Source organism: Taudactylus pleione, unplaced genomic scaffold (assembly GCF_031769625.1).
Source record: "Taudactylus pleione unplaced genomic scaffold, aTauple2 ptg000484l, whole genome shotgun sequence".
Classification (NCBI taxonomy): Eukaryota; Metazoa; Chordata; class Amphibia; order Anura; family Myobatrachidae; genus Taudactylus; species Taudactylus pleione.
In genome coordinates this window covers 2,434,607-2,454,208 of record NW_028284886.1, presented here as the reverse complement: position 1 = coordinate 2,454,208, position 19,602 = coordinate 2,434,607, and the positions used below count along the sequence as shown (strand labels likewise).

At 50.1% G+C, this 19,602-nt stretch overlaps 1 protein-coding gene across 3 annotated transcripts in view; it reads right to left on the bottom strand.

The window, feature by feature from the left end:
• FANCA (FA complementation group A) overlaps positions 1–19,602 on the bottom strand; it is a 157,119-nt gene that overhangs the window by 71,394 nt on the left and 66,123 nt on the right. For all 3 annotated transcript variants that reach the window (XM_088449420.1, XM_088449419.1, XM_088449421.1), the window contains 4 exons: positions 19,062–19,150; positions 14,065–14,125; positions 10,021–10,070; positions 2,475–2,551 (listed from right to left, as the gene is read on the bottom strand). In XM_088449420.1, the coding sequence (XP_088305546.1) occupies positions 2,475–2,551; positions 10,021–10,070; positions 14,065–14,125; positions 19,062–19,150 (277 nt within the window). The remainder of the gene's footprint in view (positions 1–2,474; positions 2,552–10,020; positions 10,071–14,064; positions 14,126–19,061; positions 19,151–19,602) is intronic.

Sequence of the window (19,602 nt, the reverse complement as noted above, 5' to 3'; positions counted from 1 at the left end):
CACCCCCAAGACGGACTGAGCCTCAGCCATGCCATCCAATACACAATTATGTTTAATTAAATAATGATATATTTGAAAGGAAACTGGACCTTAGGGATACAGGGCCTGATGTAGAGTTGTACGCTATCCTCATCGTTCCTGCGTCTTTGGACGCAGCAACAATGTAATATTTGAATGCTGCTGGAGACAAAAGACGCCTGCTGACAGCATCGCAGATCCGAGAGCTGCTTCCAAAGATGCAGCATCAGATTACCATGGCGACCATCGGTCACGATGGTCGCAGTCGTCATCATCTGAGTAAGCTTAAACTCACTCAGAATGGGCTGACCGTGCTCCTAAACGGCCACAGCATGTCCATCAGACCCAAAAACCCCCAACAAGGAGTTTGCCACTTAATTCAAGACCTGCACTATATCTGACATTCCTCTACTTCTATATGCCCGCAGGTGGCTCAGCCCACAGGAGTAGGGTGATTCTGCCCTATGGTGCCTCTAGTGGGCATTGGTTATTTTTTTTATGTTTACATTTTTAAGTTTCTCTTTAACGTTTCAACCACTGCAGCAATTGGCAGCATACATACAGATATACCATCCCAGGAGCTGGCTAAGGAGGTGCCATTCCAGTACTTCCAACTGCCTCCTAAACCTGTCCCCTACAAGGCATTGTCACCAGTGAAAAGCCAGTCACTGCCATCGCAGGTAGTGACTATGGACCCGAGCTGTGGTGCTATTGGGAACTGTGGCACAGAAATCACTGAGAGAGGAGATTATAGTCCCAGTAAGAACCCTGTAACCGAGGTCCATGCACACCGTTAACATACAGAGTCTATACCAATGCAATGGATAGGACTGTGCCTCGGGGAGGGTGCTAATCCACTGACACCAGCACCCCCTCCTTGTTACTCACAGACGCAATCCCCTAAAATCTGCAGCTCTCTCTGTGTGAAAGTAATAGAATAGACATTTGCTTCTGCATGCCTTCATCCTTCGAGTTATCGGTGGGTATCCTGCTCTATCATTGTAGGTTCACTCTTTCTTTCTATGTGCTGGGGCGTCATCCGTTATGGTTTTACTGGTTCAAAATGTCAAGCTAAATTGACTAATGAAGAGTCCAGCATGCCCTATGTACAGCATGCAAGGCTGAGGGACACACATGTCCATGGTTTGCACAACTGACCTAGCAGAACCACCCTCAGCTAAATCTTTGTTTCAGTCTGTTGTGAGAATACCCTTTGCTAGTTCCCCTCGGGACAGGCTGAAACCTGGTAAACCAGGGATTTTCTCTTTCATTCAAATACTTTTGGCCAGGAGTCTTCGGTACAGCAGTGACGCCACTGGTGGGGATGCAGTTTATAGACCGGTGAACTAAATGCCGCCGGTCTATATCCCGATGCGAGAAGCCCGATGGGGGACTTCAGATGGGCGTCAAAATACTGACGCCTATCTGACTCCCGACGCCAGAATGCCGAAGGACAGCCCGGACGAGGATATAAGTCTAGGGCATCCTTAGCGTTAGCCACGAGGGGGGTTCGGGGCTAGGTTTAGGGAGTGTAGCAGGGTTAGGTTTTGGGAGGGGAAGGTTAGGGTTAGGCACCCCACCAGGAGAGTTAGGTTTAGAGTGCGGGAAGGGGGGATAAGTTTAGGCACCCCCAGGGGAGAGTTAGGTTTAGGCACTACCCTGGGAGTTTGAGAGTTAGGCACCCCTAAGGGAGGGTTGGGGGGGTTAGGGTACTTATCAGCCGGCGTCGGGATCTTCTGCTGTCGGGCTTCTCGTGTCAGGATTTGAACCGGCGGCTAAACAGCCCCTTGGAGGACCTTGGGCACAATGCTTGGCAAAATCAGTGCATGGTAAAGGGTACCTAGTCTGTACCAAGGATTTTAGAGTCCGTCTGTACAGTTTGGCTGCATAAACAGCAGAGAACTGCATTTGTCACTCCACTCCTAGTAATGGTGAAACTCGAGTTTCCTCTTGAAGTGGTTGAGGATTTTGAGGATACCTTATAAACGGACAAGGATCCCTCTGGAGAGTGAGGTGGAGACACTTCAGTGTGGGTCATGCAACAGGCTCTTAACTTTCAGGATATCATGGAAGCCGACGTTTCAGAGGAAGACGTTCCTGTGTATTTCTATCTTCTCACCAGACCAGCTACATGCTAAAAGCAGACAGTATTTACCCTGCATGCAAATAAATGTATTTGCCCCCCTGAATTGTACCATGGTTTGTTCCAGGAGCAAGGTAACTCCTATTTTTAGCTTTCCTTCCAAATCTGAAACAAGGCCTTCATTCTCAAAGGGTTCCGATCTCGGCCCTCTCAGAAAAGAGTGGCACTTTTTACCGGAAGCGCCGACAGACCTGAAACTTCCATACAGTCCACTTCTTGTGAATGTAACACTATCATCATTACTAAACACCCCAGTTATACCCTGATTACCATACAAAGTCATCACTTCACAAATACATTAACATAATCTCACCTTCCAGCTTCCGGTGTTTCTCCAGCTCACAAGCATCTAGATAAGCATTCAGCAGAGCTGTGGGAATCTTATCGGCTCTGTAGCAAAACAGATGCAAAAACCGATGTGACTGAGCAAACACCCTCTTTATAGGGCTGCATTATATATTAGTGCTATATCATTAAAAGGTGCATAAATATAAGCAATGCAAGCAACAGGAAATGTAACGTCCATAGGGTTATTTTGTTCCCATACTATTAATATGTACATAATCCTGAACATCCCATGAAAACAAGAGATATGGTAAGAACTTACCTTTGTTATCTCTGTTTCTACGAAGTCCATAGGGTCCACAGGGTTGACCTTGGGGTATAGCTGGATCTGGATCCACGGGCACCACGCAGTTAAAGCTTTGCTGCTCCCAGGATGCACTTGGGTCCGTCCTCCTCTATACCCCGCCCCGGCCACAGGCACCTCAGTTGGTAAGCAGCTAAGGCCGGAGGAGGAGACTAAACAGAGAGAAGGAAGACTGGAACACACAAGAAACCATACTCACAGAAATGGGAGACGGAAAACCGGTGACCAGCCACACAGCCCATTTGAAGCCAGGTGCGTCAGGGCGGGCGCCCTGTGGACCCTATGGACTTCGTAGAAACAGAGATAACAAAGGTAAGTTCTTACCATATCTCTTGTTTTCTACTTCAGGGTCCATAGGGGGTCCACAGGGTTGACCTTGGGGATGTCCCAAAGCAGTTCAACTAAGGGCGGGGACGCTCCTGTGCTGAAAGGAGTACCCGGCGCCCAAAGGATGCATCCTGAGAGGCGAAGGTGTCAAACGCATAAAACCTCAAAAACGTCTGAATTGAAGACCAAGTAGCCGCCTTACACAGCTGAACAGCGGAGGCGCCACGTCTAGCAGCCCAAGAGGGACCCACAGAACGAGTGGAATGAGCCTTAACAGAGGCTGGCACAGGTAAACCCTCCTGCGCATAAGCCTCACAAATGACTGAACAAAGCCAACGGGCTATCGTTTGCTTGTTGGCAGGCCAACCCCTCTTGTGAAAACCAAAGAGGACAAACAAAGAATCCGACTTCCTAACCGAAGCAGTCCGGTCCACATAGATTCTAAGTGCCCGGACCACATCCAAGGAAGCCTCACCAGCCGAAAGATCAGGTGACTGAAAAGCTGGCACAACAAGTTCCTGATTAATGTGGAACTTTGAAACCACTTTGGGCAAAAACTCAGGACGCGTGCGGAGCACTGCCCTGTCCTGGTGAAAAATCAGAAAAGGAGGGCGACAGGAAAGCGCCCCCAATTCTGAAACCCTCCTGGCCGAAGCAATTGCCAGGAGAAAAATGGTCTTAAACGTCAGCCACTTGAGCTCCACCGACTCAAGCGGCTCAAAAGGAGGACCCTGCAAGACCCTCAGTACCACCGTCAAGTCCCACGGAGCCACCGGAGGCACGAAGGGAGGCTGGATCCTGAGAACACCTTGGAAAAAGGTGTAAACATCTGGCAGTGTAGCAATCCGTCGCTGAAACCACACGGACAAAGCAGACACATGAACCTTCAGAGAGGCCAGGCGTAAGCCGAGGTCCAAACCCGATTGAAGAAATTCCAAGATTCTGGAAACCCGGAACACCTGCGGATCACAGTTTCTGGATTCACACCATTGAAAATAAGTGCGCCACACCCTGTGGTAAATCCGCGCGGAGGCAGGCTTGCGTGCCCTAAGCATGGTACCAATCACTGAACTGGAGAAACCCCTAGACCTCAAGACGGCTGTCTCAAGAGCCACGCCGTCAAAGACAACCGACCCAGATCCGGGTAAAGGCAGGGCCCCTGAGACAACAGGTCCCGACGCTGAGGAAGAAGGTACGGAGCGTCGATGGAGAGGCACCTCAGATCGGAGTACCAAGGACGTCTGGGCCACGCCGGAGCCACCAGCACGAGCGTGCCGCCGTCCTGCTTGAATTTCCGCAGAACCAGAGGAAGTAAGGATATCGGAGGAAACAGATACGCCAGGTGAAACGTCCATTTCACCGACAGAGCGTCTACCAGACAGGCGCCTGCGTCTCTTGTCCTTGACCCGTAAACAGGCAACTTGTGATTGTGACGGGAGGCCATCAAGTCCAGCTCCGGCAGCCCCCACCTGTCCACGAGTAGCTGAAACACCTCTGGGTGAAGCGACCATTCCCCGGGATGCACATCGTGACGGCTGAGGAAGTCCGCCTCCCAATTGAGGACTCCGGGAATGAAGACTGCCGAGATCGCTGGAACGTGACACTCCGCCCAAGCAAGAATGCGAGACACCTCCGACATTGCTGCCCGACTGCGAGTTCCCCCTTGGTGGTTGATGTACGCCACCGTGGTGGCGTTGTCGGACTGCACCTGAACCGCCCTTCCGTGAAGAGCGGGGCCGGACGACTGCAGGGCCCTGTACACAGCCCGCAGTTCCAGGATGTTGATGGGGAGAAGTGCTTCTTCCGCGGACCAACGACCCTGAAGCGATAATGAGCCGGTCACTGCCCCCCAACCCCGAAGACTGGCATCCGTCGTGAGCAGGACCCAGTCCGGGATCCAAAAGGGGCGCCCCTCGACCAGATGCACCGTCTGAAGCCACCAAGCCAAAGACTGCCGAACCTCCGCGGACAACACCAGCATCTGAGAGCGGATCCGGTGAGGTAACCCGTTCCATTCCGATAGAATCAGCCCCTGCAGGGGCCGGGAATGGAACTGGGCAAATTCCACCATGTCGAATGTCGACACCATGGACCCCAGAACTCTCATAGCTGAATGGACCGACAGGCGGCAACTGCTCAGGCAACTGTGTATCCGCAGCTGCAGGGAGGAGACCTTCTCTGGAGTCAGGAAAATCCGCTGCTGACGAGAATCCAGCAGGGCTCCCAAATGAACCATCCGCTGTGATGGAATCAGGGAGGACTTCTTCCAGTTTATCAACCACCCGTGTGCTTGAAGACAAGCAATGGTCAGGTGGAGATGTCGAAGAAGCACCTCCGGGGAGCTCGCCAGCAGCAGAAGATCGTCCAGGTACGGCAACAGACGTAGACCCTGACCCCGAAGGTGGGCAGCCATAACCGCCATCACCTTGGTGAACACCCTCGGAGCCGTGGAAAGGCCAAAAGGCAACGCCCGAAATTGGTAGTGATGGTTCAGGATAGCAAACCTCAGATACCGCTGATGTGCCGGTGCTATGGGCACATGGAGATAGGCGTCCTGGATATCGAGGGAGACCATATAATCCCCGGGTTCCATCGCCAGAATGATGGAACGTAACGTTTCCATCCTGAACCTGGGAACTCTGAGGTATCTGTTCAGAGACTTCAAATTCAGGATAGGGCGATGAGAACCATTGGGTTTCTGTACCAGAAACAGAGTAGAATAGTACCCCGTCCCGCGCTGAGACTGCGGAACGGGAACAATGACCCCTGCTTGTAGCAAGGATTCTATAGCTACCTGAATCTGACCAGCTTTGGTCTTGTCCAGAGAAGGACTCGTACAGAAAAACTGGTGGGGCGGCCTGAACCGAAAAGACAGGGCGTACCCCTGAGAGACTACTTCTCGAACCCAGGCATCCGTGGTGGTATTGTGCCAACACTGGGCGAATTGGAGAAGTCGGCCTCCCACTCTGGGGTCCCCCAGAGAGAGGCCCGTCCCATCAGGCAGCAGGCTTATCCTCCTGCTTGGAAGAAGGGCGCCGAGCACTCCATGCCTGCTTCTTGGGCTTGGGTGCGGCCTTGGTCGCCGAATGTCTCGGGAAGGACTGGCCCTTGGCCTTACCCTGAACCCGAAAGGACCGAAAGGCAGAGCTCCTCACTTTAGCCGGCGCAGAGGCCGAAGGGAGAAAAGCCGACTTGGACTTAGCCAAAGTATCCACTATTCTGTCCAAATCCGGACCAAATAGTAAATCACCATTAAAAGGCAAGGCCTCCAGACCCTTTTTTGAATCTGCATCAGCCCTCCAGGACCTCAGCCACAGGGAGCGCCGAGCAGATACCGCTGCAGCCGACACCCTAGAAGTGAGCAGGCTGGCATCCAAAGACGCTTCCCCAATATAGGAAGCTGCATCCCTCATCTGTCCCACTAACGCTCTCTGGATATCCGGAGCCTCATCAGGAAAGGTATCCTCCAAGGCATTGGCCCATGCCTCAATGGCTTTAGCCACCCAGGAGATAGCCATGGACGGGCGAGCCACCGCCCCGGAAAGAGAATAAATGGACTTTAAACAAGTCTCCACCTTCCTGTCCGTGGGATCCTTCAAAGAGGAGATAGACGGCAATGGCAACGTCGCGCTTTTGATCAAGCGGGTAACGTGGGAATCCACCGCCGGCGGAGTTTCCCATTTCCTGCAATGAGCTTCAGGAAAAGGATAGTTCGCCGCCAACCTCTTCTGTGGATGGAACCTCTTACTAGGTAATTGCCAGGCCGCCGCCATATGATCCGATAATTGATCAGACAGGGGGAACACAGTTGAGGTCACCTTGGCCTTTTTAAAATTAGGAAACTTCGACCTAGGAGCCGGCGCATCATCCTCAACATGTAGGATAGCCCGCACCGCCCTAACTAAGGCTGGAACATTAATGGAGGACTTAGCTTCCACCTCCTGCCCCATGACATCAGAGTCAGAGTCCTCATGGATTTCTCCATCATCTGAGGACACTTCCGAGTCCGACAACTGCGCAGCTAGTGAACTCACAACCGGACGTTTAGACACCCTTGGTGGCACATCACCTTGCAACATAGACTGAAACGCCGAGGATGAAGCCGCCAGACTCTGTACGGAGCTGGATAGAACATCCACCCAAGGCGGAGGAGCCGTCGGAGCAACACTCTGCAAAGGCACTACAGACTGACACGTCCCTGGGGAAGACTGCACATACACAGGCAGTCCCGAGTAAGGACCCACAGTCTGGGCCCCGGGGGAAGACCGCAACATTTGTGGAACCCTCGGGGAATGGGGGATGGTGGGCTGCGGTAACGCCCTAGAAGGGACCGCTGATGGGACCGATAAGCGGTCCGCAATAGACGCCAGCACCTGTGAAAACATCGCCCAAGGAGGGTCCTGTGATACAGGGGGGTTGGAGGGGCCCGGTACCAGCTGGCACCGCCCGCACAGACCATCCTGAGATAAGTCCTCCCCATCAACTCCAGCAGCACAGCGTCTGCAGGAAAATAGCACAGGAGCCACAGAGCGCTCAGTCTCCTCATCCGACATGATACCGTAAATACACAAGAAATAGGTATCACCAGAGGAATTACGGTTTTAACACCCGCGCACTCACCAGTATGCGAAACAACAGCCCAGATATGGTACTGTGTAGCACACAACAGTATGTGACTGACCCCACAAATACGTGTTTTATATATGTGAGGGTCTCAGAAAAACGCCCTTCCCCCACACACCTGCCGGGCCGTAGGAGAAGGAAAGGGATAGTTATAAGCTGACAGTAAGGAGAATAAGTCACAGACAGGCAGCACTAGCAATAGTCACATACAATGCAGAAAAGTTATACTCACTGCACCTTCCGCTACAATCAACCGCCCAGATTCAGTGTCTGGGAGGGCTATAGCGCTGTGTACACTGTCCTTTAGCAGGGGAGAGGTACACAGGGGGACCGGTCCACTTGATACCGCCTGGGAGTCTGCGATGTGCCAGTAAAGATGGCCGCCGGAGACCTCAGAGGAGGAGTGGCCGTAAGATAAGAGCAGCTCAGCGACGCCAGACTGCTTGTTGAAAGGCGCGCTGAGCTGAGGGGAGGAGCCGCTAGACAGGGAAGGCTGCCTCCCCTGGCTAGCAATTAACCCCCGGGTTGCCGGTCCCGCTACCAGCCTGATACCCTGGTGGTCTAGCGGACACGCGGGGTATTCCTCAATTGAGGGGGAGCCCGCCGCCGCCGCTAGCGCCTCCGGTCTGTCCCCAGAGACCGGAGGCTCCTGACTGCATTGAAGTATCCGCGGGCCGCCGCACGCGGCGACCCGCGGCTTACCTGATCCCCGTCGCGTCCGGCAGCAGTCAAGGGAGTCCCCAGAGCCCGGCTAGTACAGGCTCTGGGGTCCCGCCGCGATCCCCAGAGCTGTACTGGCGTCGTGGCGCCAGCGGGGAGAAGGAGCGGCAGCGTGGACGTCCTAAAGGACAGTCTGATGCTGCCGCTCTAAAAGTGTAAAAAAAGAAGAAAAAAAATAAAAAATTTCTCTTTTAAAATAAAGCTTAGGGGCTGCTCCTGCAGCCCCACTGCGACAGGGTGACCCGACTCCGGCCGGGCACCAACTAAAACTGAGGTGCCTGTGGCCGGGGCGGGGTATAGAGGAGGACGGACCCAAGTGCATCCTGGGAGCAGCAAAGCTTTAACTGCGTGGTGCCCGTGGATCCAGATCCAGCTATACCCCAAGGTCAACCCTGTGGACCCCCTATGGACCCTGAAGTAGAAATCTATAATAAATTTCTCCATCCTCCTGTTATTCACATTTATACTGCGTTACAAAGATCTTAAGTCACACATGTGAGGGTAATATACACATATAAATACAAAGCAATGAATTATTACTCCACAGCACCAGGTGGTGGTGGACTAATACAGCCTGTCCTGATAATGTCCTAGACCACTGTTTCCCCAGCCATGTCCTCCTGCCCACTCAGAGTCCAGACATTAGGGATATCCCTGCTTCAGCACAGGTGGGTAAATCAAACTGTATGAAGTAATAATGAATCCACCTGTACTCTTGCATGGATATCCTTAATACCTGGACTGTGGACCGGGTTTGGGAAACACTGTGTAGGCCATACAACATCTCTATGACGGTCCATTCTGAACAAAGGGGAGGCCCAGGATGGAATTGGTATGATTTACTGCCGGACACATGCCCGGCGGTTCAAATCCGGACAGCGGCAGCCCGACAAGGATGAAAATCCTTATCGTCCCCAGGTAAGTATTCACTAACCTATTCTACCCCCTAACCTTCCCTTAGGGGTCCCTAACCTCCCCAAGTGCCTAACCCTAATCCCCCCCTCTAAGTGCCTAAACCTAACCCCCCCCTTCCCCGCTGCCTAAACATAAGTCCCCCGGCGGGGTGCCTAACCCTAACCTTCCCCCCTAGTGCCTAACCCTAATCCCTAACCTTCCCCTCTAAGTGCCTAACCCTAATCACCCCTCTAAGTGCCTAAAGCTAGCCCCCCCTTCCCTGCCACCTAAACATTAGTCCCCCAGGGAGGTGCCTAACCTCCCTCCCCCTAGCCTAGCCCTAACCTCCCGGGGGGGGGGGGGGTGCCTAACCCTAAGTCCCCCCAGAGGCCCCTAACCTAATCCTCCCCCACCGCAGCTGTCCGCACTCGGCATCCCTTCGATCGGGATGCCGGGCGCCAGTCCCTCGCTGGGATTAAGCAGTCGGGAAGCCAGCTGTCGTGCCCCAGGACACCCCGCCCTGGGGCACGATGTGTTTGCTCAGTAGATGCAGCTATAGTATGAGCAAAGTATGAATGTGGTACTTTCTTATGCATTTGATTATAAAACGTAGCAGCTTCCCATCCATTTAACAAGTCGCTCTCACCTTTTCAGAGCGTCAATAAGTAACATGTGTGAGTCTGGAACCTCTGGGAGCTGAAAGATACAAGTAAGCAGCCCTGACATAAGGCGACTAATTCAGACACATTCAATTTAATAACATTATTACTGCAGGAAACAATATAGCCACCACCCGCCCTGTTTCTGTGTCGCTCTATTCTGAATCACTTCATCAGGAAAGAAATATGTACGGACCTGCAGGTGCATCAGTCCCCATGTTCAGTTTTTGCAGATGGACAGATCGGAGACAGAAATTCACATAGGGATCGTTAACCATTGCAAGGTGGATAACAGAAGAGGGAGGGAGGCATGTAGTGAACGTTCCACTATCTCTATGTCATCATGCACTTTGAAAAGACGGTCATGCCCATTGTATGGGTGTCTCTCCTATCGGGAGGCAGAATGTGTGCACATATCCTAATTGTAATTTACATGCAGACTCCAATCTGGCGCTAACACGGCTATAAACTGGATTTCTCCTTCATCCACTAGGGGACACTGGAGTTCAAGACAGTGGGGTATAGACGGTGGTAGAGCAGAGCCTGGCACTTTAAATAATCTAGAAGTGTGACTGGCTCCTCCCCCTCTATGCCCCATCAGCCCCAGTTTTTAGAATGTGCCCGAGAGAGCCGGTCGCACATCAGGCTGTCTCCAGCCTTTCTCATATATATTTTTAGTTATTAGACAAGCACTGAGGACAGGCAGGCTGCTTACTGTGGCAGTCTGCCTGCTACGTGAGAGCCGCCGGGAAGGGCACCACACGGCTACTGCAGCCTGTGTCCGGTGACCCTAAGGAGGGGGCACACATAATGGAGTCATCTGACCCTGCGAGGACCCGCCACTGCTAACACCGGCATGTGTCCGGGTTCCACGCCGCCCCCTCAGCCCAGCATCCCGGCCGCAGCAGTCCGTAAGTATGACCACTGCTCCTGATTAGCAGGAGCAGTGGACGTTAGCTGGGCTCAGTGACATGCCGCTAGCGGTCACTGTTAAGCCCGCCATTTCAGCGGTGCCATTTGTAAAGCGTCTGTGGCTCAGCGTTAAGGCGGCTCTTAATTATTGCTCATGTTCTTATTTAGAAATATTACTGTCATCTCCTGCACGCAGGTAGTATAGCTTAGGCACTACCTGCAGCAGGGAGTGCTTTAGCGTGGTCTCCTATCCCCTCCACATCCCACGCTGGGAGTCCTTCAGCGCAAACGGTAGGGATGCCTGTCACTGGATGATAGGAGTATAATGATGGCTGGTTTGCTAGCAGAATGGGAACTAGCCCAATCCCCTTTTATTTTTGAACTATAACACCGCGTTATGAGGTTCTGAGAGGGGCCAGTTATTCAGCTGGTGCACATCCCGGCTAGTAGCGCTGTGCTGACGAGACACAGTCCTGCCAATTGCAGCGCCTGCTATTACCCCCTGTCAGACTTCCCCTTGGAACTGCCTCACCGCATCTATCACAAAGGGTGCCTAGCTTCATCTAAAGTCTGAGCTATCTCATGGTATACTAGCTAGTATAGTATTAGCCACTGTTCTGGTGCTGTGGCCAGAACTTATGGTTATAGCATACCCTTCACTCAGGGTTAGCTCTTTATTTTTTTTTGGGTCCCTTCCCCAGGCTTATGCCTCACATTGGCTTACCTTTGAGAGGAGCAGTACTCTTCCCATGCATATATGTGAAAACCATATACTACATTATAGGCTGCTCTTAAAACCTTTTTTCATTCTGTGCTCACGTTAGAGGGTATGCATATGTGCATCTATATAGATTTATATCTTCTGTGCTCCATTCGGTGGCTCATACAAGAGGAAGTTAGTGATGCGCGGCTAGTGCGGTGGTATTACTGCCTCACAGCATTGAGGTCGTCTTTTTGATTCCCACTTCAAAAACGGGTTCATCTGGAGATAAAATGGCTCACCTGATAAGGCGAGTACACCAGTAACAGAAGGGTCCCAGGATCGAATGCCTGGGTGGTATTAGATTGGTGGGCATAATACGCACTTCACCATTATACATATTTATGTAAGGACTTACACTAGCGGACCATTTTAGGGGTATATGTATGGTCTAACACGACTATACAGATACACATCCCTTATGGAACAGGCTCAAGTATAGAGTCCTGTTCTACGACTTTCTTGTCTCCACTAACATTTTGCTAGTTTCCACAGTATTTTATGCTGCACATCTCCAGATGGATGTCCGTGCTGTAGAGCATTGGTCTTGGCCCACTGAAGCTACTCTCTATTCCTAACGTGGCAGGTTGCTGTGTGTTGGTAAAGGTCAGTGACATTCTACATAGCGTCCAGAGGGATTCTGGTCGCTCAAAGGTAAGAGCATACCTCACTGATGCCTAGGAAGAGGCTCATTTTTCATGCAACCTGAAATACATAGTGTTATTCTCCCTAATGCACCCTAGCTGCTGTCCTAGCAGCCATCCACTCTTTTAATCAGTTGGCTCTACACTTTAGAGTTTTCCTGGTGTGTGGGTGCATCGTTACAACATTGGATTAGTGACACTATCTACTAGAATCTGTTGGGGTTATGGACCGAAGCGCACCTATGGGCTAGTGCACATCTTTACATAGATGTGTAACAGTCACTATGTTCCACGCAGGGGGCCTGGTTGGGCTTTCTGTTCTATATCTGTTGATATTTGATCACACTGACAGGTACCTGACGGGTACTTTCATGGTTGTCCTAGTGCTCTAGCCTTGCTGACTGGATGCTTCCCTATCTTGGTAGCTCTCCCTGGTTGACTGTTGCATTCGTGCTCTTTTACTGGTAGGGTTCGGGCCAGCAGTTGGTACTGACTAGGCACTTCCATCATGTTGGAAGTTGTTTTCTTTTTAGCGGCAGCTTTTCAGTTGCTGTTTTATCCCTGTTTTCAGTATGGGATGTACTGCTGTCTGACCCTCTGAAGGGTCTTGTAGTCTCAATAATCTCTATTTCGACTCAGGCCCAGTGGGATCTCCACTCTTTGGAGACTTCTATGGCCTAACCCTTCCGCTGGTTAACAACTTTGTTGTAGTTGGACCTCAAGGAGGGTTCAGGGCGACTGTTCGGTCTAGTCTTTTGACTCCCTGCATACTCTGTTTGGAGTCTGTGGACAAGTTTAGCTCTGTATATTGATATTGTTATACTTCTGTATATACGATTTATGTCCAGCTGTGCTGGGATTCTGCTGTCTGCACCTGTTGCAGCTTCCTGTATAGCCTCTAGTACGGTTTCTCGAGTTTGTTCTTGTTTACGGCCCTTCTATGGATTCTTGTTGGGGCTCTCGGCTGCCAACGGTCCGGTTTGGTCTATTTCAGTTGAGATAACTGGTTCTGACGTTTCTCAACTGTCTTTGTTCTCTCGCCAGCCGTTTTGTTCCTTTTGACTTAACCTGTACGTTATGGAAGTTTCTATGACTGTTTAGCAAGGAGTGGTGTTTGTCTCCTGTGCTCTACGACACTTAATCCTCAGCTTCCGCTGGGCCTATGGTTCTTTGCGGTCCCTGTTTTGGTTTGGCCAAGGGGTCAGCAAGTTCTCCGCGCTTCCCACCCAGGAGGTTGGCTTTGGGACGTCCCCACTGTCTTGAACTCCAGTGTCCCCTAGTGGATGAAGGAGAAAATAGGATTTTGGTACTTACCGATAAATCCCTTTCTCCGATTCCACAGGGGACACTGGACGCCCGCCCAGCGCTGCGTACTTGCTGTTTTGTTTGGTTCCTTCTATGGTTGTGTGACTGCATGGTTTCCCTGCAATGGGTTCCTTTGTTCTCCTTCAGTCGGTCTTGTTCCGTTCTGTGGTCTTTTCCTTTTCCTAATTTTTCTGTTGTCCTCCGTCTCCTCTCGGGCTCAGTTCTTAAACTGGGGCTGATGGGGCATAGAGGGGGAGGAGCCAGTCACACTTCTAGATTATTTAAAGTGCCAGGCTCTGCTCTACCACCGTCTATACCCCACTGTCTTGAACTCCAGTGTCCCCTGTGGAATCGGAGAAAGGGATTTATCGGTAAGTACCAAAATCCTATTTTTGTGTTCGTATACTCACCACTCTGGGGGCAAGCAGTGCATGTAGGAAGCGAGATGTAAAATACGGCCGACGAAAGATGCTTTAAACAGAAACAAAAGAAAACCAAAATCATTTGAGAAACTGAAGACCGTAAACTATGAACTTGCCACATGTCTGTACAGTAAATAAACTCATACAGAAAAATTAGGTTCATCTAACTTGCAAGACTTTCACAAAATATAAAAAAAGCAATACATCTTTTTTATAGTTTACCTTCCCGGCATAACTTGTCTGAATCACAGCTTTCGCCCGTTTTCCGGTGTTTAGGAGCAAATGGCTGATTGTCGTATTACCGGATTTTCATTCCAACCAACCAACTAGTTGGATGATTGGAGGAAAGTTGGTCTGGTGTATGGCCGGTATGCAGTCGGGAAGCCGGCGGACCTAATCCCGACAGCCGGCTTCCCGACTGCTTAATCCCAGCGAGGGTTAAATGACAGGCGTCTAGTTATAGACGCCTGTCATTTTATCAACGCCGGGCGTCCGGCGCCCGGCATACCGATCGAAGGGACACCAGGCGCGGATAGCCGTGGGGGGGTGGGTTAGGTTTAGGGTTCCCGGGGGGGACTTAGGGTTAGGCACCCCCTCCGGGAGGTTAGGTTTAGGCTAGGGGAAGGGGGGGGATTAGCGTTAGGCACCCCCAGGGGGGGCTTAGGCACCCCGCCGGGGGACTTAGATGTAGGTGGCAGGGAAGGACGGGGTTAGGTTTAGGAACTCAGAGGGGGGATTAAGGTTAGGCACTGGGGGGGAAGGTTAGGGTTAGGCGCCCCTAAGGGAGGTTTAGGTGGTAGAATTAGGTTAGAGAATACTTACCTTGGACGATTCTGATTTCCTCCTCTGCTGGGATGCCACTGTCGGGATTCCAACCGCCAGGCACGGGTAAAGCGGTAAATCATACAGATTCCGTATGGCCATCTTTAGTTCCAAAAATCTATTAACATTAAATAGGTACTAAACAAAAAGATCACCCAGGCGCAGATAGGATATACTGTAATTATATAGTGTCTATTAAAATAGTCTTTGACAGAATAAAATTACAAGTCCAAAGCCCAATACTAAATCGTTTGAACTCCAAATGTGAGTCTTTATCAAGGTGTCCACCTTGATAAAGACTCACATTTGGAGTTGAAACGCGTTGGTAACACTGCTACAAGGCTGCAATCCAGGAGGTGGGAACGTTTCAGAGACACCAGAGTGTGCTGAGCATACCACGGAATCCTGTTCCCAGGAAGTGCTATACAAGTGACTTTAGGTGTGCTCTGTACACCAACACCATCTGGTACGCCTTGAATTTTAAATTATCCTGTGGATGTTCATTTACTTTGTTTTATATTTAATATTCCATTAAAAGGTACTACAATATGATAGTCTCTCTCCCTTCTCTTTTTATATGACCTGATGTGGTATATGGAAGTGTGAAGACCATTCTACTACTGTACCTGTGTTGGAAGTTCATGAAAATACACCCTCACCCTAATCAACTTTGGATTTAGTATTGGACTTTGGACTTGTAATTTTATTCTGTCAGAGACTATTTTAATAGACACTATATAATTACAGTATATCCTATCTGCACCTGGGTGATCTTTTTGTTTTGTATATATGTTATTTGGATATTTTTAGGAATTATCCACTGTCACCCTTTGGCTGCAAAAGTGAAGCGCTGTGTTTTCATCCCATTATTCTATATTAAATAGGTACTGGCCGTGATAATCTGGTTAATGTCTGGGTTATACAGATATGTGACACTTTAATCCTCAAGCTTCCTCACCTGACATCTTATGCCGCGTATCCACTAGACGAAACAATGAACGATTACGATATCGTCCAGTGGATATGCCGCTGGTCGTTGACGACGTGGCTCATCGCCCAAACCTGCTGCCCAACCTAACGATATCGTCACTTTGTGCAGGTTTGGAGAAGAGGATGGCTGCCGGCTCTGAACGATAGATCGGTCAGTGTGTGCTCAATGTCGTTAAGCAGCATATTGTGTAGTGGATATGCGCCCTTAGATGTTACTACACAGAGCAATTGTACTACAAGGGAAGAGAAAATTAAATATAGGATTTACAGTAAGTGTGAAAATCCCAAGTCCAATCAGAGACACAGGGGTAATAGTACAGGAGCTTGGGCACTTTATATTTCCCAACAAAGGCTGAACCTCCTACACCTCCATAGGCCGGCAGGGACTGTATTATTCTAACAAACGTGGTTTATTTGTTGTAAAACCCGGCGCTTCTGAAAGTGTTTATGCCTGATATTTAAAAGGGCAATGCTTTTGCTAGCAAGATAGGGCCAGCAAAAGCATTGCCCTTTAAATATAGTGTATAAACACGATCAGAAGCCCCGGGTTTTACTTTGCGACGATTTGTAAATAAACCCCAAAGCCTCAAGGACAGAACCAGGAGTACAGAACAAGACAGAGAGAAGAAAACAAGGTTCTTCATTAACATGAACAAGAACCCTAACAAGGAGAACAGTGATGAGGAAAGACTTAAGGCTTTTTAATAGTAGTTGTCTATATTGTTCCAGAAGTACTGGACAGCTGCAGCAAGGCTTATGTCTAAAAAGACACATGTTAATTCTGGGATGTGAAATGAGCTTAAGGGCACTTATTTTTATAAATTGAAAGATAGTGGTCCTTTCTTCTATGCCCCAGCTCAGGCAGACTCCATTCCTTTAGCCAGCTGCGGGATTGAATGCCCGGCCTAAGGCACTGAGAATAGTCTTAGTAGGTAGCAGGTCGGAATCACGTATTCTGTATTTCCTGGTGGATGGCCCCTCCCCCATGACCATCCACCATGAACTCTGGGCCTAATTCAGACCCGCTCGCGAGCGCTGAGCGCTCGCAAGCGGGTCGATGTTGCCCAAGTGCGCATGCGCACGACGGAGGTGGCTCTGTCGTGCACATGCGCGAGACCCGAATAACGACGGCCAAGCCGTCGTTATGGGTCTCGCACCGAAGGTGATCGATGGTCTCGCAATCGATGGTGATTGACAGCACGCCCCCTTTGGTGGGCGTGCCGGGGGCGTGTCTGCTCAGACGGAGGCGTTCCCATGGGAACGCCTACCGTCTGGGGCCAGCCCCACTGATAGAGCCAAAAGCACTCCAGGGCTTGCGGCAGTGAGACCCTACCACAAGGGTCTCGCCGCAAGCCCGATGGTCGCGATGGTCTTGACCATCGCGACCATCATTTTGGCCGCTCGCTATAGCTGTGGGTGGTCACCCACAGCTATGCGAGCGGCCGGGAGGCCGCTCCAAAAACTAGGAGGGATGGCCCTGATTCAGAGCGAGCGCTCTGTCAGAGCGTCCGGCTCTGAATCAGGGCCTCTGTTCCATTCCCAATCAGTCTATAGTGCTCCTTCTCTCTTCTGGTGTTGGTGTGAGCCCTATGTCCATTTCTGTCAAACTGGTTGGTCTAGGAGCGATCAGGCTGCAGAATAAAACTTTTTGAACGACAGTGGACTTTGTCACTTTGTAGACCCGCCATGAGAGGACACTGAGCTTGGCTGCCAGCTTACTGATGTCTGAGTGAAGCATAAAGGTGTGGCTTGGAGAGCAGGACAGATCTCCGTTGGATGGCGACTACAGCTCTATTAGGGTAGTGTTGCCTAGTACTCAACCAGTGCAGTAACTCCCTGACTGTTATTACCTGTATTCATATATCTGTGTGACCTGTACATATATAATAGTACCTCCGCTGCCGGCTCCAGCCATCCCCCCAGCTGCCATATAGCTAGTGACCGTGAAAATAAAGTACAATAATAAAATGAGTTTAATAAATACGAGCTATTGCAGAGAAATTTAAAGTGCCCAATCTCCTGTACCTCAATACCCTAACGGTTACCCAGGGATGAAAATATAATTTCTGATGCTTATACCTGATAGCGATTCTATTTGTAGAATAGTTCATAGCTACAAATAATGGGGTCAAATACATTGTTCTTGGGGAAAAGAGTAGTTCCATAGACATACATTATTTTTAGGTGTATGATTATCAGATTCATTTTTCACCCTACTGCATTAATAACCAGTTTAGAAATGGGCACGGTTAGAGCAACCTATAATAGACACAGCTCATCCATTGTTGCAGAGCTGCACAAAGTATTTCAGAGATGAGCTGATCTTATGAAGCACTGATGCGTCTCCCTCGTAAAATTGTGTGGGGACAGCGCTACAAGTGACAAGGAAAGTGGCAGGATGTGAGGGGGGAACACTGGCCCTGATTCAAAGCCGGACGCTCTGACAGAGCGCTCGCTCTGAATCAGGGAGTCTTTTTTTTTTTTTTTTATGGAACGGCCTCCTGGCCGCTCGCACTGCTGTGCTAATGCGAGTGGCCAGGATGATAGTCGTGATGGTCAAGACCATCGCGACCATCGGGCTTGCGACGAGACCCTTGTGGTAGGGTCTCGTGGCCGCAAGCCCAGAGAGCTTTCGGCTCAAACAGAGCCGAAAGCTCTCCCACTGACATCACTTGTGATGTCAGTGGGGCCGCCCCCAGACGGCAGGCGTTCTCATGGGATACGCCTCCATCTGGGCAGCCAACCTCCCGGCCCGCCCACCAAAGAGAGCGTGCTGTCACTCAACATCGACAGCACGCCCCCTTTGGTGCGAGCCCCGGAGCGAGGGATTGCCTGTCGCTATCCGGGTCTCGCGCATGCGCACGACGGAGCCGGCTCAGCGCTTGCGACCGGGTCTGAATCAGGCCCAGAGTCAGCAGGAAGCCACAAACAAAGTTATAGAATGGAATAAGAGGCACAGAGTATATAAGGAAATGAGCGATGTGTAGCGAGGACAAAGCTGCAGGTAACAAGGGTAATGTCATGATGTGAGGAAGAGAGAGGAGACAGCAGGTAGCCACAGACTGACAGTTATATAGGAGGAGGAGCGGGGTTCACCAACAGCACACAATAGCAATAAAAAGCCCCTAACATATAGGACAAAAATTCCACAGTGTAAACTAAACCCCAATTACCTCGCTTCCATTACACTGGCTGGTATCTTGCCTGTATTCTCAAATATTCGTACAGCTTTCTCCACATCTTGCTGTGCCTGAGACTGGGTCTGCAGCGGTGGGTACACACAGAGACGCTATTGCAACTGGCTGAATTCGTAAAAACAACATCACTGAATAATTACACTACGGAACTAATTTATAAATGGTTTCCCTCTATCTGATGGACTTAGGCTGACTCACTTAATTTAAGCCCAACCCACATCAATATTTAATTTTTTTTTTTAAAACACACAAAGATGCACTTAAATCACAATTCCCATTAAAGAGTGAAATTGACCTACATGTTTTTTTTTTTTTTTTTTTATGTCCTTATAGAACTGAAATGTCATAAAAATCTGACATTGCAAACATCACAGTGCATTCAAAAATAGATTCAATCTGTTGAAGATCAATCACTTTAAGTTGTTGGCCTAAAAATCGTCCTTCAGTACATACTGTACAGTTAATCATACATTTATACTCCCTACTGTAGTTCTAGTTTATTATCCAAATGGGATCT